The 15,070-nt window shown below is 45.2% G+C and overlaps 2 protein-coding genes across 7 annotated transcripts in view; one reads left to right on the top strand and one right to left on the bottom strand.

Moving 5' to 3' along the window:
* Positions 1–12,176, top strand: part of baz (par-3 family cell polarity regulator) — a 37,859-nt gene extending 25,683 nt beyond the window's left edge. The window contains exons 2-9 of one of the 5 annotated variants that reach the window (XM_017151460.3): positions 2,054–2,383; positions 4,452–6,080; positions 6,150–6,787; positions 7,246–7,542; positions 7,605–8,281; positions 8,710–9,226; positions 9,507–9,611; positions 10,379–12,176. In XM_017151460.3, the coding sequence (XP_017006949.2) occupies positions 2,201–2,383; positions 4,452–6,080; positions 6,150–6,787; positions 7,246–7,542; positions 7,605–8,281; positions 8,710–9,226; positions 9,507–9,611; positions 10,379–10,874 (4,542 nt within the window). In that variant the 5' untranslated portion in view covers positions 2,054–2,200 and the 3' untranslated portion in view covers positions 10,875–12,176. Of the gene's footprint in view, positions 1–1,962; positions 2,384–4,451; positions 6,081–6,149; positions 6,788–7,245; positions 7,543–7,604; positions 8,282–8,709; positions 9,227–9,506; positions 9,612–10,378 lie in introns of those variants that run through there. The other 4 variants (XM_017151469.3, XM_070219285.1, XM_017151445.3 and 1 more) reach the window with 4 other exon arrangements.
* TTLL1A (Tubulin tyrosine ligase-like 1A) lies at positions 12,073–14,518 on the bottom strand. 2 transcript variants are annotated; one of them, XM_070219286.1, is made up of 4 exons: positions 14,076–14,518; positions 13,441–14,035; positions 12,850–13,190; positions 12,073–12,459 (listed from the first exon to the last, which is right to left on the bottom strand). In XM_070219286.1, the coding sequence occupies exons 1-4, from the start codon at positions 14,405–14,407 to the stop codon at positions 12,237–12,239; spliced, it is 1,491 nt and encodes a 496-aa protein (XP_070075387.1). In that variant the 5' UTR covers positions 14,408–14,518; the 3' UTR covers positions 12,073–12,236. The 2 variants fall into 2 exon arrangements, with proteins under 2 accessions (XP_070075387.1, XP_017006971.2); XM_017151482.3 differs by having other exon boundaries at positions 13,441–14,020; positions 14,076–14,517.
* Between the last annotated feature and the right edge of the window lie 552 nt (positions 14,519–15,070).

Genomic DNA, 15,070 nt, shown 5'->3' on the forward strand with positions numbered 1-15,070 from the left:
TAAGATTCTCAATGACTAGGGTTTATTTTTTCTTGCCTACAGTTGTAAAATGCAAGTAATGTTAATAATGACAATTTTTTTTAAACATCAATTAATTAATATGATTATGTTGGGACTTGGAATTTATATTTCGCTAGTCATCTTAACTTAATTAAATATATTTTAATAAATTAAAATGTGATATAAATAAATACGCTATAGTTGACTTAGGGTCACTTTCAATTAGGCAAATGAATGAATGGATAAATCAATCAATGAATGCTTCAGTGAATGAATGAACTCGTTGTTCACAATAAACGGAAATGCTAATGAATGAGACAGACAGGTGAATTTCCAACCCTCTGACCTTCAAGCCAGCGTGCGAATAAGCTAGTCATGTATAATTTGATCTTAATTTTAAGAGAACACATGAAATGAAATGCCTTTTCTCTCTGTGTAGATCCAAAAGTTTGTTTAATTTCTGCACTCGACTTGGGTTTTATTTTCGGCTCTTAAGCAAATATTGGCTCGGCCTGGAAAAATGTTTATGCGAACTCCGGGGTCTATATAAACATACAGATATATATATTTTGAAAGTAGATATCTGTATCTGAATGTCTTTCTTTTTCTTTTTTTTCTGTAAGGAGACTTTTGCTTTTGCTGTGTCTAAAATTTCTAGTAGGCAAATAAATCGCATTTGCGAGAGGGGGAAGGTGGTGGATATGGGAGATATATATCTTGTCATGCTTCAGCGCGTTGTTGGCGCTTCAAACTAGAAAAAAAAACAACCTGCGAACCATTGTTGTTGTTGCTGTCGCATTTATTACAGGTGTGTCTCACCATCCATCTCTTTTACTCCCACGGCACTCGCAGGCTGCTCAGGTGCATAATCAAAGCGAATTTGTGTGCGAAATGAGTTCAAGCTGCCGTCTTTTTGCTGCTGTTGCAACTGTCCGCTGTCAGTTGATTTATCTACATATTAATGCATTATAAGTATATATGTATATTGTCGGAAAAACAAGAGAGAACTCTGTAGTCGACTATTAGATACCCGTTACCCAGCAAACCAATATTGAAACACGAATTAACGCGATGGCGCCGCCTAGCGGCAGTCAGTAGTACCACCAGCCATCTAGCGGAAGGAATCGGAACCATAAGGGATTTTTAGATTGGATTCTAGCTTTTATAGTTTCCGAGATCTTAGCGTTCATACGGACAGACGGACGGACATACGGACAGAATGTATATACTTTAGAAGGTTGGAAACGCTCCATACTTACATCCTCTCTCACGAACACAATATACCCTTTTAATCTACGACTAACGGGTATAAAAATAGGAAAAATGCCTGCGCACGAACAGAGAGGTGGCGCGTATGTAAAGGGGAAATCAAATGGTAGCCGTGCAAACCGGAAAATTGCCTGGGAAAGGCCTTTGCCAGCCAAGACTGACTCTCAGAACCGAAAAAAACGAGTTTGTGAAATAATTGTAAGCCCAAATGAAAAATGGGTTTACATTTCTGGTGAATGTGCAAAGTGGAAAAATGTTTATATAGTCAAAATATAAACTCAACCCTTAGTTAGCACTTTTCATAAATTTATATGTCATGGCTTCGATTTCTACTTGTTTATTATTAATTTGATAAGTGTCTTTGTTTATTATTGATTGATTGTGAACTTATTTTGTTGATTTGGGTTTTGTTTTTTGATTATTTGTTTATTTTTTTGATAAACCCTGATTTGCTGTAGAATTTACGATACAAATTCCCTTTTGTAGAGGAAGAAGCACCATTCACTTTTTTTTATGGCGCCTTCCGAGAAATACTCATGATTTCCAATGTCGTAGACATTGAGTTGGTGTTTTTTTTTTTTTAGTTCTGAGTGTGCCAGAGATAGCATTTCCGTGTGTCTTCGATAAGGCAGCCAATTCGCAATGCATTTTGATAGCGTTTTTGATAGAAGTAGCTCTTGCATCACCGATAAGAACAAAGAATAAACCAAGAACAATAGCAATAATAATAACAATGACTAAGCGTTGAATCACAATTAATACTTACCTATAAAATATCATATAGCGGTGAAATGTTCCTCAAATTACAATTAAACGGCAGTGACAAAGAAAAGCCAACGAAAAGCGAACAGTAAAACGATTAAAAAGTGAAGATATAAAAATAAATATATAAAACCAATAAGCAAATACCAAAGATCGGATTTGGATCGACATGTTCGACGTACCGCCAAAATGTCCGGCGCTGGCCAACAAGTTGGGCGGTCTCTTTGGATGGCGACACACCTACAAGGTGGCCGCCAAGCACGAGGGGATTCCCCACGGGCAGCTCCACAAGTCCTACTCCCTCACGCTGCCCAAGCGACCGCCATCGCCCTCGGCCTACTCGTGTGTGAAGGTAAAGATATAAGGATATCCTAAATATAAAGATATAGGAAATCTAAAATGGACAAGTTTAAGGATGGAAAAAGGAAATTTACTGCAAAAAACCCTTAAAACAATGGGAATACCATCAAAGATAATCAGTTTCTACACGAAATGATATAATATAATATAATTTGATATAATAGATATAATTCATAAAATGTTTAAACAATTATTTTTGATTAAGTAAAAAGTATTCCAATAATTTTATTAACAATTTTGATAATATATTTTTCTACGTGCCTATCTATACACACGACAAATACGATCACAATCTCTTTTTGGCATTCCTACAGTTCGATACGTCACTTGTTAGCCCCGCGGCCACGCCCACATTGCATTTTCAATGTTTTTATGATATATTGATATATGAGAACGAGATGAGATCGTGTTGTCTGCTGGTTGGCGCATAATTTCCATTGACAAATGACCATAAAATCAACGAGGCACAGTGGGTTGAAATAAGCAGAAAAGTAAAAATACTAAAAACTAACTTTTTTTGTTTCTGAAAAAAGTTTTTTTTTTAATTCCTGAAAAAGTTTTTTTTTCTTGCTGGAAAAAATATGATAAAATAATATGATAAAGTTCCGAACCACTGTGCCCCAACTGCATTCTTAACGTTCCGTTCACCGCGGCAAATCGCGATTTGGAATCCCAAAAATCGGTGCTGCATCCGCCAGTTAGAATACCTGAATGCGCGCGCTCTTTGACCCACAAACAAAAAAAAATCGAACAAAAACCATGTGGGGAAACAAACCAAAAACAAAAACAAAAGCAAAGGCGAACCGAGAAGAGAAGTAAAGAAAAAGAGGCGAAAAATAGCCGAAATTATTGCGCCAAGTTGACGTTCGGTTCGACGTTCCAGTTCTGCAGCTCCTCGTCTCAGTCGCTGAGCCTCCTCCAACGCTTTTGACTGGTTTTCCAGCCATGATGCAATTGTTTTGTTTCTTATACACATGGAGAAAAATATTTAATAAATTATAAGATATGATGTATAATTTACATAAATTATGAATTAATTTATATTAAATTAATGACTCAGTAACAATTTATTAAAATCATAAAATTAGTATGAATCTTAGCGAGAAATAATAAAGCAATACAGCTTGAAAAAATATCGACAGTTTGCTATATCTCGATAGTTTTTGTCAAAATATCGAAAATATCGATAGCATATTATATTTTGAATTATTTGATATTTCTTCACTCTGATGTCTAAATTAAACACCCAATCTTTAATGGGATTTTCTGCGAGTGCTGTTGTTGTTGCTGTTGGCCGGCATTTGGCATTTGTTGTGGAATCCGAAGCCGAATTCGAATCCATCGGAATGCCAAAAGCTACACCGCCAGCTCCTTTCCTCAGTTCAGTTCAGCTCAGCTCAGCTCGACTAGATGATTGCAATTTGGGGCGCTGGAGGTCGTCGTGGTCTCGCTTATTAGGCGTCGCTCAGGGAGTTCAAGTTGAGCCCACGTGAGCCGAGATTTGGATGGAATCAAATCTGGATGGAGTGATGGAGTGACTCAACACGTATTATGGTTGCTCCATGCGGAAGCACAGATGTGCAGATGGTGCAAATGGGATGTGAGAAGCGAGTTCCCGAGACGATGCGTCTCCATTGCCTCTTTTAGATTGCAGTTTGCAGTTTGCAGATTGCAGACTCGAGTTTCGAGATTTTGGGGGAGGGCATGGATGTTGGGAAAGACTTCCGCGACTTCCATGGCCCCCAGTCTAATGGGAATAGCAGATGCAAGAGATGCACGTCTGATTTTTTCGCTACTCTTTTTCTTCTTTTTCTTGAGAGTACAGTAAATGCTCTAAGCAGTGAACTTGCAAAAATAGATGGTGTTCTTTCATGTTAGTAAAAAAATAAGAAAAAAAACTAAGAAAAAAAAAAGAAAAAAAAAGAAAAAAAAAAGAAAAAAAAAGAAAAAAAAAGAAAAAAAAAGAAAAAAATAAAAAAATAAAAAAAGAAAATAACAAATTCGAACAACAAAACTAATCGTAAATTTGTCCGTTTTTTTTTTTTTTTTCTCATTTCCAGCCCGATTCCTGGGTGACCGTGACCCATCTGCAGACACAGTCGGGCATCCTCGATCCGGATGACTGTGTGCGCGACGTGGCCGACGACCGGGAGCAGATACTGGCCCACTTCGAGGACCCGGGACCGGATCCGGGCGTCCCGCAGGGCGGCGGCGACGGTGCGTCGGGCAGTTCGTCCGTGGGCACCGGCTCGCCGGACATTTTCCGCGATCCGACCAACACGGAGGCGCCCACCTGTCCGCGCGATCTGTCCACGCCGCACATCGAGGTGACCAGCACTACGTCGGGTCCGATGGCCGGACTAGGAGTGGGCCTGATGGTCCGTCGCAGCAGTGATCCCAATCTGCTGGCCTCCCTGAAGGCGGAGGGCAGCAACAAGCGCTGGTCGGCGGCGGCTCCCCACTACGCTGGCGGAGATTCCCCCGAGCGCCTGCTCCTGGACAAGGCCGGTGGCCAGTTGTCGCCCCAGTGGGAGGAGGACGACGATCCCGGCCAGCAGCTAAAGGAGCAGCTGCTCCAGCAGCAGCAGCAGCCACATGGAGCAGGATCAGCCAACAACCACCAGCCATTCGCTCGATCCGGCCGCCTGTCCATGCAGTTTCTGGGCGACGGCAATGGCTACAAGTGGATGGAGGCGGCCGAGAAGCTGCAGAGCCAGCCGACAACAGCCCAGCAGATGCATCATCATCATCCCTCTGGCAGCTCCTATTCCAGCAAATCGCTGCCCCGGGAGAGCAAGCGCAAGGAGCCGCTGGGCCAGGCATACGAATCCATACGCGAGAAGGACGGCGAGATGCTGCTGATCATCAACGAGTACGGCAGTCCGCTGGGACTGACGGCTCTGCCCGACAAGGAGCACGGCGGCGGACTGCTGGTGCAGCACGTGGAGCCGGGCAGTCGGGCGGAGAGGGGACGGCTGCGTCGCGATGATCGCATCCTCGAGATCAACGGCATCAAGCTGATCGGACTGACTGAGTCGCAGGTTCAGGAGCAGCTGCGTCGGGCCTTGGAGAGCTCGGAGCTGAGGGTTCGAGTGCTGCGCGGGAATCGGAGCAGAAACTCCAAGGTGGCCGAGATGGTGGAGGTGGCCACGGTGTCGCCCACCCGGAAGCCACATGCCGCTCCAGTCGGCACCTCCCTCCAGGTGGCCAACACACGCAAGCTGGGCAGAAAGATTGAGATACTGCTGAAGAAGGGACCCAATGGACTGGGCTTCTCGGTGACGACGCGCGACAATCCCGCCGGCGGACATTGCCCCATCTACATCAAGAACATCCTGCCGCGCGGAGCAGCCATCGAGGATGGTCGCCTGAAGCCTGGCGATCGCCTGCTGGAAGTGGACGGCACTCCGATGACGGGGAAGACGCAAACGGATGTGGTGGCCATTTTGAGGGGAATGCCAGCGGGGGCCACTGTGAGGATTGTGGTCTCGCGGCAGCAGGAGTTGGCCGAGCAGGCTGGCCAGCCGGCGGCGGAGAAGAGTGTGACTGCAGTTGCTGCTCCCGCTCCGGCTGCCATTCCAATTCCCGTCCAGAAATCCAGCAGTGCACGATCTCTGTTTACCCAGCAATCGCAGCTCAACGAATCTCAGCACTTTATCGATGCGGGCAGCGAGTCGGCGGCCTCGAATGTAAGTTTGTAAACAGAATTAGAGAATCTCTAGAGGATTTCTAACCCAAATTCTATCCTAAACCCACAGGACAGCCTGCCCCCGAGCAGCAACAACTGGCATTCGCGCGAGGAGCTGACCCTTCACATTCCCGTTCACGACACCGAAAAGGCCGGACTGGGGGTCAGTGTGAAGGGCAAGACGTGCTCGAATCTGAATGCCTCCGGATCGAGTGCCTCCAGCGGCAGCAACGGAGGAGGAGGAGCAGGAGGACTGATGAAGCTCGACGGCGACCTGGGGATATTCGTGAAGAACGTCATCCATGGTGGAGCGGCGTCGCGCGACGGTCGCCTGCGGATGAACGATCAGCTGCTGAGCGTGAATGGAGTATCGCTAAGGGGTCAAAATAACGCCGAGGCCATGGAGACACTGCGTCGAGCGATGGTCAATACGCCCGGCAAGCATCCGGGCACCATAACCCTGCTCGTGGGCCGCAAGATCCTGCGATCGGCCAGCTCCAGCGACATCCTGGACCACAGTAGCAGCCATAGTCACAGCAATAGCAGCAGCGGCGGGAGCAATTCGAATGGCAGCGGCCATAACAACAATAGCAGCTCGAATGCCAGCGACAATTCCGGAGCCACGGTCATCTACTTGAGTCCCGAGAAGCGGGAGCAGCGTTGCAATGGCGGCGCCACTGGAGGCAGTGCCGGCAATGAGATGAACAGGTGGGTTGGGTGCTTAAACCAGGGTTCGGAAAGTAACACACGGTAAAAACTTGTTAAAATGTAAAAAATTGTATACACGGCGTGTTTTTTACACAGCGTGTTTTTAACACAATGAGTTGTTGACATTAAAGTGTCAGAAAAATTCACAGTTTTCTAGAGTATGAAACTAACATATAAGATATTTCCCTTCGATTCGTTAATGTCACTAAAATGTAATTTTCATTTGTGTTAAAAACATGCTGCGTAAAAAACACGTCGTGTTAATAATACATTGTGTAAAAAAAACAAGTGAGCTGTGTGCGTTAACAATTATTTTTCACATTCTAACACTTTTGTATCAACAATTTTGCTCATCCTGTAAAATACAATTTATAATGTTTTTAACACGTGTGTCAATTTTTGAACCCAGGGTTAAACTAGTAGAAAAGATTAACTACATGTAAACAATTGTTCTACAGATGGAGCAACCCCGTTTTGGATCGCCTAACCGGTGGCATTTGCTCGTCGAACTCAGCGCAGCCATCCTCCCAGCAGCAGCAGCCGACACATCCCTCCCAGCAGCAACAGCAGACGCAGCAGCAGCAGCAACAGCAGCGCCGCCTGCCCGCACCGCCCGTTTGCAGCAGTGCAGCGTTGAGGAACGAGAGCTACTACATGGCCACCAACGACAACTGGTCGCCGGCGCAGCTGCACCTGCTCACTGGCCACGGCAACACGGCGCTGCTCATCGAGGACGACGCTGAGCCCATGTCGCCGTGAGTCATCCTCTAGGAAAGCCACTAAATACCTGAATTAATCCCGAATCTTCTTCCAACAGAACCCTGCCGGCGCGTCCTCACGATGGGCAGCACTGCAACGCGAGCAGCGCCAATCCATCGCAGAATTTGAACGCAGCCGGCGGAAGCCATCCGGTGGTCGTGGTACCGGGCACACCGTCGACGTCCAGCAACTTTGATGCCACCTACTCGTCGCAACTGAGCCTGGAGACCAACTCCGGCGTGGAGCACTTCTCGCGCGATGCCCTCGGCAGGCGCAGCATCTCGGAGAAGCATCATGCGGCGCTGGATGCCCGCGAAACGGGCACCTATCAGCGGAACAAGAAGTTGCGCGAGGAGCGGGAGCGCGAGCGACGCATCCAGCTGACCAAGTCGGCTGTCTACGGGGGATCCATTGAGTCGCTCACCGCCCGCATAGCCAGTGCGAATGCCCAGTTCTCGGGCTACAAGCACGCGAAGACGGCTTCGAGCATCGAGCAGCGGGAGACGCAGCAGCAAATGGCCGCGGCCGCCGAGTCGGAGGCCAGGGATCAGCTGGGCGATCTCGGCCCGTCGCTGGGCATGAAGAAGTCCTCGTCGCTGGAGTCGCTGCAGACGATGGTGCAGGAGCTGCAGATGTCCGATGAGCCGCGTGGCCATCAGGCGCTGCGGGCGCCGCGTGGGCGTGGCAGGGAGGATAGTCTGCGAGCGGCGGTGGTCAGCGAACCAGATGCGAGCAGTGAGTTTTTTTTCTATATTATATTATTATATATTAGGGTAAGAATTTCTCAACTTTTTGTTAAATTTTTTGGTGTCCATTTAGGGGCGCTATGAATTTTTGAAGTTAGGAACTTCAAAAATGTTCTCAAACTTAAAATTAGTATATTACGGGAACGGCTTAAAAAAACAACGTGCAAAAATATTTTCTTAAATTTTTTGTTGTCCAAAAATTATGAACTTTAATTATTTGAAATTTTTTATCTCGGTTTTAAAGTCTTCTTCATCCTATAAAATAAACTCAACTATCCAAGATTGTCCATCTCATAACCTACTTAATTTACCCGAAGAAACATTTTTGTTCCTTTTCATCATCTCCAAGATTTATAATTTTTTTTGCTAATTTAGAAAATAATAATGATTATACTAAATATATGTGATTTCTTTTAGAGCCCCGCAAGACCTGGCTTCTGGAGGACGGCGATCACGAGGGCGGCTTCGCTGCGCAGCGGAATGGACCCTTTCAGAGCTCCCTGAACGATGGCAAGCATGGCAGCAAGTCGTCGCGGGCCAAGAAGCCGAGCATTCTGCGCGGCATCGGGCACATGTTCCGCTTCGGCAAGAACCGCAAGGACGGCGTGGTGCCGGTGGACAATTATGCGGTGACCATATCGCCGCCCACATCGGTGGTCTCCACCGCCACGTCGCCGCAGTTGCAGCAGCAGCAGCAGTTGCAGTTGCAACAGCAGCAGCAGCAGCTGCAGCAGCAACAGATACCCACCGCTGCATTGGCCGCGCTGGAGAGGAATGGCAAGCCGCCGGCGTATCAACCGCCGCCACCGCTGCCTGCTCCGAATGGCGTTGGTGGTAGCAATGGCATCCATCAGAACGACATCTTCAACCATCGCTATCAGCACTATGCCAACTACGAGGATCTGCACCAGCAGCATCAGCAGCACCAGATTAGGTGAGAGCTCACATCCTGTGCTTCCCTTGCATCCTTTCATTCGGTTGGTGGCGGGATAATAACTTTAAAATAATATATTAGCCATTTAACACCACATTTGTACATATGTGTCGTTTGTCTCTCTTTTTCGCCCCTTTTTTCTCTCTCTGTTTCGCGTATCTGTTTGTCTATGTTTGTTGTCCATGTGTTAACCACCCACACGCACACTCACCCACCACTACACACATCACTAAACCAATTACACTGGTAAAAAAAAAACAAATAACACATAACGAAGCAGTGGAGACGAGTCCCCCACATCCATTTCGGAAACGCTTTCGGAGTCGACGCTCGAGTGCATGCGACAGCAGGTCATCCGGCAGCGCATCAAGGTCGAGGCGGAAAGGTAACCGAAACCCACCCACAAGCACACCCACTCCACCACCCACAACCCCACTACTCATACGTACAAAAACCCCAGTGCAATGCGATTTGTAGATATAAAGACTGTTTTTGGTAATGGATCAAAAGAATAAAAACTAAAACGTAGTATTTATGTATTTTCGTCGAAAATTCAAATCCATATTTTTCACCCTAAAATATCAGTTTTTTGGTCGTAACAATGAAAATAATAATCCAAATATGGAGTGTCATACCTCGATGAGCTCGTAATTAAATTCCCAATCGTTTGGTATTCAAACCTAGAAATTTTCAAATTTTGTCATTTTTCGCAAAAAAATGTGATGTAACCCCTTATAAAAAATGCGAAAATTGATCAAAAAATAAATTTCCCAGAAAGTGATGGGGATCGTTAGCTTAGGTTGTTAGCTGTTCGGGACAGTCGGTCTTTTAGCTGTAGGCCTTGAATTGTCCAAGCTAAGACTAAAAAAACATAAAAAAAAGGGATTATTTTCGTCGAAAATTGGAATCTATATTTTCCACCCTAAAATATCATTTCTTTTTGCAATAGCAATGGATTTACCAGAGGATTTAAATGTAGTAATAGTTAGCCAACCGAATTGCACTGCACCCCAACACTAAATAAATGGATTTTGGCTGCTTACTCGTAATGCTTGTTAAATTTTATGTTTTCGCCGACGAACACTAACCCACAAACAAACCCTAAACATTTTGTAAATTACTCATAAAACCATTACCCGCTTGCTTTCGCAGTCGCCGCCATCAGCATTACCATTCGCAGCGCAGTGCGCGCTCGCAGGATGTGAGCATGCACTCGACGAGCTCCGGCTCCCAGCCGGGATCCTTGGCCCAGCCGCAGTCGCAATCCAATGGCAGCGGAGTCCGTCCCATGAGCAGCTACTACGAGTACGAGACGGTGCAGCAGCAGAGGGTGGGCAGCATCAAGCACAGCCACAGCAGCAGCGCCACCTCGTCCTCCTCGTCGCCCATCAATGTGCCGCACTGGAAGGCGGCGGCCATGAACGGCTACTCGCCGGCCAGCCTGAACAGCAGCGCTCGGAGTCGCGGTCCGTTTGTGACCCAGGTGACCATACGTGAGCAGAGCCACCTGCTGCAGCAGCATCACCAGCAGCAGCAACAGCAGCAGCAGCTTCAGCAGCAGCCCACCTACCAGACCGTTCAGAAGATGTCCGGAGCATCGCAATATGGCACTGCCGCCGGCTCCCAGCCGCACGCCTCCAAGGTGTGACTATAGGTGTTGGCGCAGGCGCGCGCCACCCGCGATGTGCTGGCCGAGAACCGGGTCATTCTCAGCGAGGCCAACGAGGAGGTGGAGGTCTTCTACTTTGCCACCGAGTGCTGAATTTAGTTTGTTTAGTTTGGAGTGGAGAAGAAATGGAACACACATTGGGGGGTGGGTTGATTATTGTAATCTTTCAAGTGAAACTTTTGTATTCCACATCAATTGTAAGCCTTAAAAATGAAAGCAAGGCCAGAGGAAATATGTTTTATGTTTTGAGCTTTGAAAACCAACGGATGAGGTTGCTACTTAACTTATTTAAAATCCTGATTAATTAATATACCTACAATTATCCGTGATATTTGGTTAAGCAAACAAACGGAAAGAACCAGGATAAAATATTTTCAACGGTCCGCTAGGAGAGGATAACACCGATTTTATGTTTTTTGTAAATTACTTTGCGAATATTACTTTGATTCAACAGATTTCAAACCAATTGACCCACCCTGACACACACACATCTAGGCTAAGTTCACGATTCACAATATATATATACGACATATATAGAGATATGCATATTTGGCGAACCAGAAATTAGACACCAGAAACCAAGAGAGTAACGAGTAAGGAAAGTATTCCCCGTACAGCGCTGCCCATTTGTCGAGTGCTTAGGCTTAGATGTTTAAACTTTAAAGTAAACAAAAACGATTTCCGATTGTATTAAGCTTTAGCTGTAAGTCCAAGTCAAACGCCTTTGTACATAATTAGTTTACGCAGAAGCCAGCAAAAAGAAAAGCAAAGAAAAGGAGAACAACTTTAAATTCCAAAACTACGAAAGGTCTTAAGAATTTCCATTGTCATTTATACTTATTTTTTTTTTTCTTCCAACATTTACATATATATTCTTTGATCTGTAAATAGAACTTGTTTGTTTGTTTTGTTAAGCTTTAAAGCGGACGCCATTTTGTGTGTGCAAACGTGTGGATTTGCAAGAAGCGAAAAGTAAAACTTATAGCCAACCCATATACATTATATAGCTATATGCGTAAGTGAAGCAATTTTTTTTTCCCTAACGATAATCGAGCTTAGAAAAGAGTAAAAGTTTTGTGCAGCCGACCGCGGCCCAGGTCTCTAAAAAAGACAAGCAGCTTAATTTAGTTATACGAACCCATACGATTAAGCCCAATTTAGTGGGTAAGCCTACATGTATAGCGAATATATACGATACTTTAATTTTGTGTACTTCCTAAGTAATTTGTGCGATACCGAATACCGAGTTGCGAATTAAAAGTTACAAATTTTCATAAACCATTCGAGCTGTTCGATTTTCTATATGACAACCAACGACTGACGACAGACGACACTTCAGCTTCATCTCTTCACTGCCTTGGTGCTCTTTCTTATCTTGGACTCTCCTTCGGCGGGCGGTGGAGTGGATGAGCCGGCGGCTGGGAGGGATTTGGTCTTTCTTTTCCTGGGCGATCTGCCCTTGCGTCGCACGAGCTCCTCCGCTGGCGGCTTTGACGCCGGAATGGGCTGCAGCACGGTGAAGTTCTTCAGGAGCTCCGGACTGGGCGTCTTGTCCCAGTGCTCACTAGAGGTTTGGATGGTAATTTGGGGATTAGTTTGAAGGAGCATCAAAAAGTGAACGCGAATTCTTCAGCATATTACATTTACTTGTAAAAAAAAGTACGCGAATTCTTAAGCATTCTATATTCACTATTATTTGTCAATAAATTATCAAATTAAAATAGCAGTGACAACGCGAATTCTTCAGCATCTTACATTCACAATTATTTGGCAATAGATTATCAAATCAAAAAAGCACTCAAAACGCGAATTCTTGAGTGCGCCATACCACTATTATTTGTCAATTAATTACCAAATCAAAATAACACTGAAAACGCGAATTCTTCAGCATCCTACATTCACTATTGTTTGTTAATAAATTATACAAAAAAAATGAGTAAACTAGTGAACTCACTCTGGCAAACTATTTGGCGGCACCACCACGTCCAGGACGTTGTCTATTAGCCGCGACTTGAGCATGCGATCGTTCGTGGTGGTCGAGTGCATCGATGGCGACGTATTGATCTCGATCAGCCAGGGCTTCAGGTTATTGTCGATGATGATGTCATAGCCGTAGACCTCGAAACAGTGCCGATCGTTGGCCATCACCGGAGCCACTGCGTCCAGGGAGTGACGGATGGTGTCGGTGATGCGGCTCCACAGCATCTCCGAAATGCCCTCGCCCCGCAGGCTGTCCAAATAGAGCCACAGATTCTGCAAGGGCCACTTGCCACCATGGATCGAGTTGTACTCTTGCTGTGGGTTATTTACAAAGCCCATAGGGCGTATGAGTGATATTTGTTATGTAATGTCAAATTTATGATTCAAACATATCAACTTGATATTTTATCATTTCATAAATGCTGTAAAAATACTGTTTTAAATATCGAATTTAGTATTTTTTAAACATACATTGTAAAATAAGATAAACTTAATCTTAATGTCAAAATGATATGAATGCACATATCAATTTGATATTTTGTCATTTTTTTTAGTTCCAACTTACGTTCGTTTTTTGTATGCTAACATTGGTGAGGTGCATAAAGACATTGTCGATCTCGGTGTGGTCGTACTTCTCGGTGCAGAAGCGGCAGAAGCCCTCCTTGTAGAGATACGCCTTCAGCGGATTGAAGGTGGTCACCAGGACGAAGAGTCGCAGATCGAATTTCTTGCCGCCGATGAGCAGCGGATTGTCGATGTACTTGGAGATGACGCAGGTGTCCCTATTGATCTGCGGATAGAAGGTGCGCGCATCGTAGGCGTACTTCTTCAGCTTGGACAGCTTGTTCACCAGATAGATGCCCACGCCCTGTGATTTGCTGCACGGCTTGACGATCCACGTGCTCGCCGGATTGCGATGGAAGACCTCGACGAACATCTGGTAGTCGGAGGGCAGGACAAAGGTCATGGGTATGATGTCCAGGTGCTTGTACCGGGTCCCACCTACTCCGAGTTTCGTGTCTGGCGGATGGCTCTGGGCCAGCGGATCGCCACGTCGTTCCAGATCCTTGCGGTACCGCTTGATGTTCTTGATCAGCAGATCCTTGCGCGACAGCTCCACGGAGTTTGGAAAGTGGTTAATGACTCTGGGGATGGATGATCTATCTATATATCATATCAAAGGATCCTGGGACTACTTACTGATCCGATCGCATGCGATACGGATGATCGATGCCGAAAATGTAGCGGCAATTCTGGGTACAGGCCCAGTAGAAGTTCCATTCGCCATTGAAGGACGGCACCTGCAGCCAGCCCCTTTTCTGGAAATTACTGACCAGCGCCGATTTCTCCCAGTCCGTGCTGTAGTAGATGCCCTTCTGGGACTTCGTTGGCCTCAAGCGACTGCGTATGAACTGCACTCCCATGAGTGGCGATGGATTGGTTATCTTCACCTCCGGCAGGTCATCGTCACTGGTGCAACTGCCGCCGCATTTCTGGCGAAGATTCCTCAAAGCACTCGTCTGGCCCTTCATTTTGGGCCGTTTATGGTCTCTCTCGGTCTCCAACTCTACACTATAATACTGAGAATTTTTCCCCCGATTTCGAGACGATCGTTGTTTAGTTGCTGACAATCTAGTTTTGGCCTGGCTGATGACCTCGGGGCTCTCATTGATTAGGAAAAGAACTTTCAAAAGTACTAACTAAATAAATCTGTTGGGATAAATTGTTTTTAATATTTTAAGACGAATTCTTCAGTAAAATATTAGACCATTGTATTATTGAATAAATTTCAATTTCCTTATTGTTTACATCAGTACTAACTAAAGAAATCTGTTTGGATAAATAGCTTTTCCTAATATTTAAATTAATTCTGTGAAACATCTTAAAATTAAAGTCAAAGGAAACGCGAATTCTTCAGTAAAATAGTTGACCTTCGTATTTTTGAATGCATTTCGATTTCCTTATCGTTTACATCAGTACTAACTAAATAAATCAGTTTCGAAAATAGCTTTCTCTAATATTTAAATGAATTCTTTGAAATATCTTAGAATTAAAGCCAAAAGAAACAGTAATATATTTGACCTTGGTATTTTTGAATACATTTCAATTTCCCTTCCGTTTCTTTAAAGTATTATAATTGACTTGTTCCCACGACTAATGACAAAATCCTACTGTTTCCCCAAAGCAGATCCGCT

This window comes from Drosophila takahashii, chromosome X, assembly GCF_030179915.1.
Source record: "Drosophila takahashii strain IR98-3 E-12201 chromosome X, DtakHiC1v2, whole genome shotgun sequence".
In the NCBI taxonomy this organism is placed as follows: Eukaryota; Metazoa; Arthropoda; class Insecta; order Diptera; family Drosophilidae; genus Drosophila; species Drosophila takahashii.

Coding starts and splice junctions, on each gene's coding strand:
- TTLL1A (XM_070219286.1), bottom strand. CDS start 14,407: ATGAAGGGCCAGACGAGTGCTTTGAGGAATCTTCGCCAGAAATGCGGC. Junction 14,036..14,075: donor TATCGCATGCGATCGGATCA/GTAAGTAGTCCC, acceptor ATATATAGATAG/ATCATCCATCCCCAGAGTCA. Junction 12,460..12,849: donor CCGCCAAATAGTTTGCCAGA/GTGAGTTCACTA, acceptor CCAAACCTCTAG/TGAGCACTGGGACAAGACGC.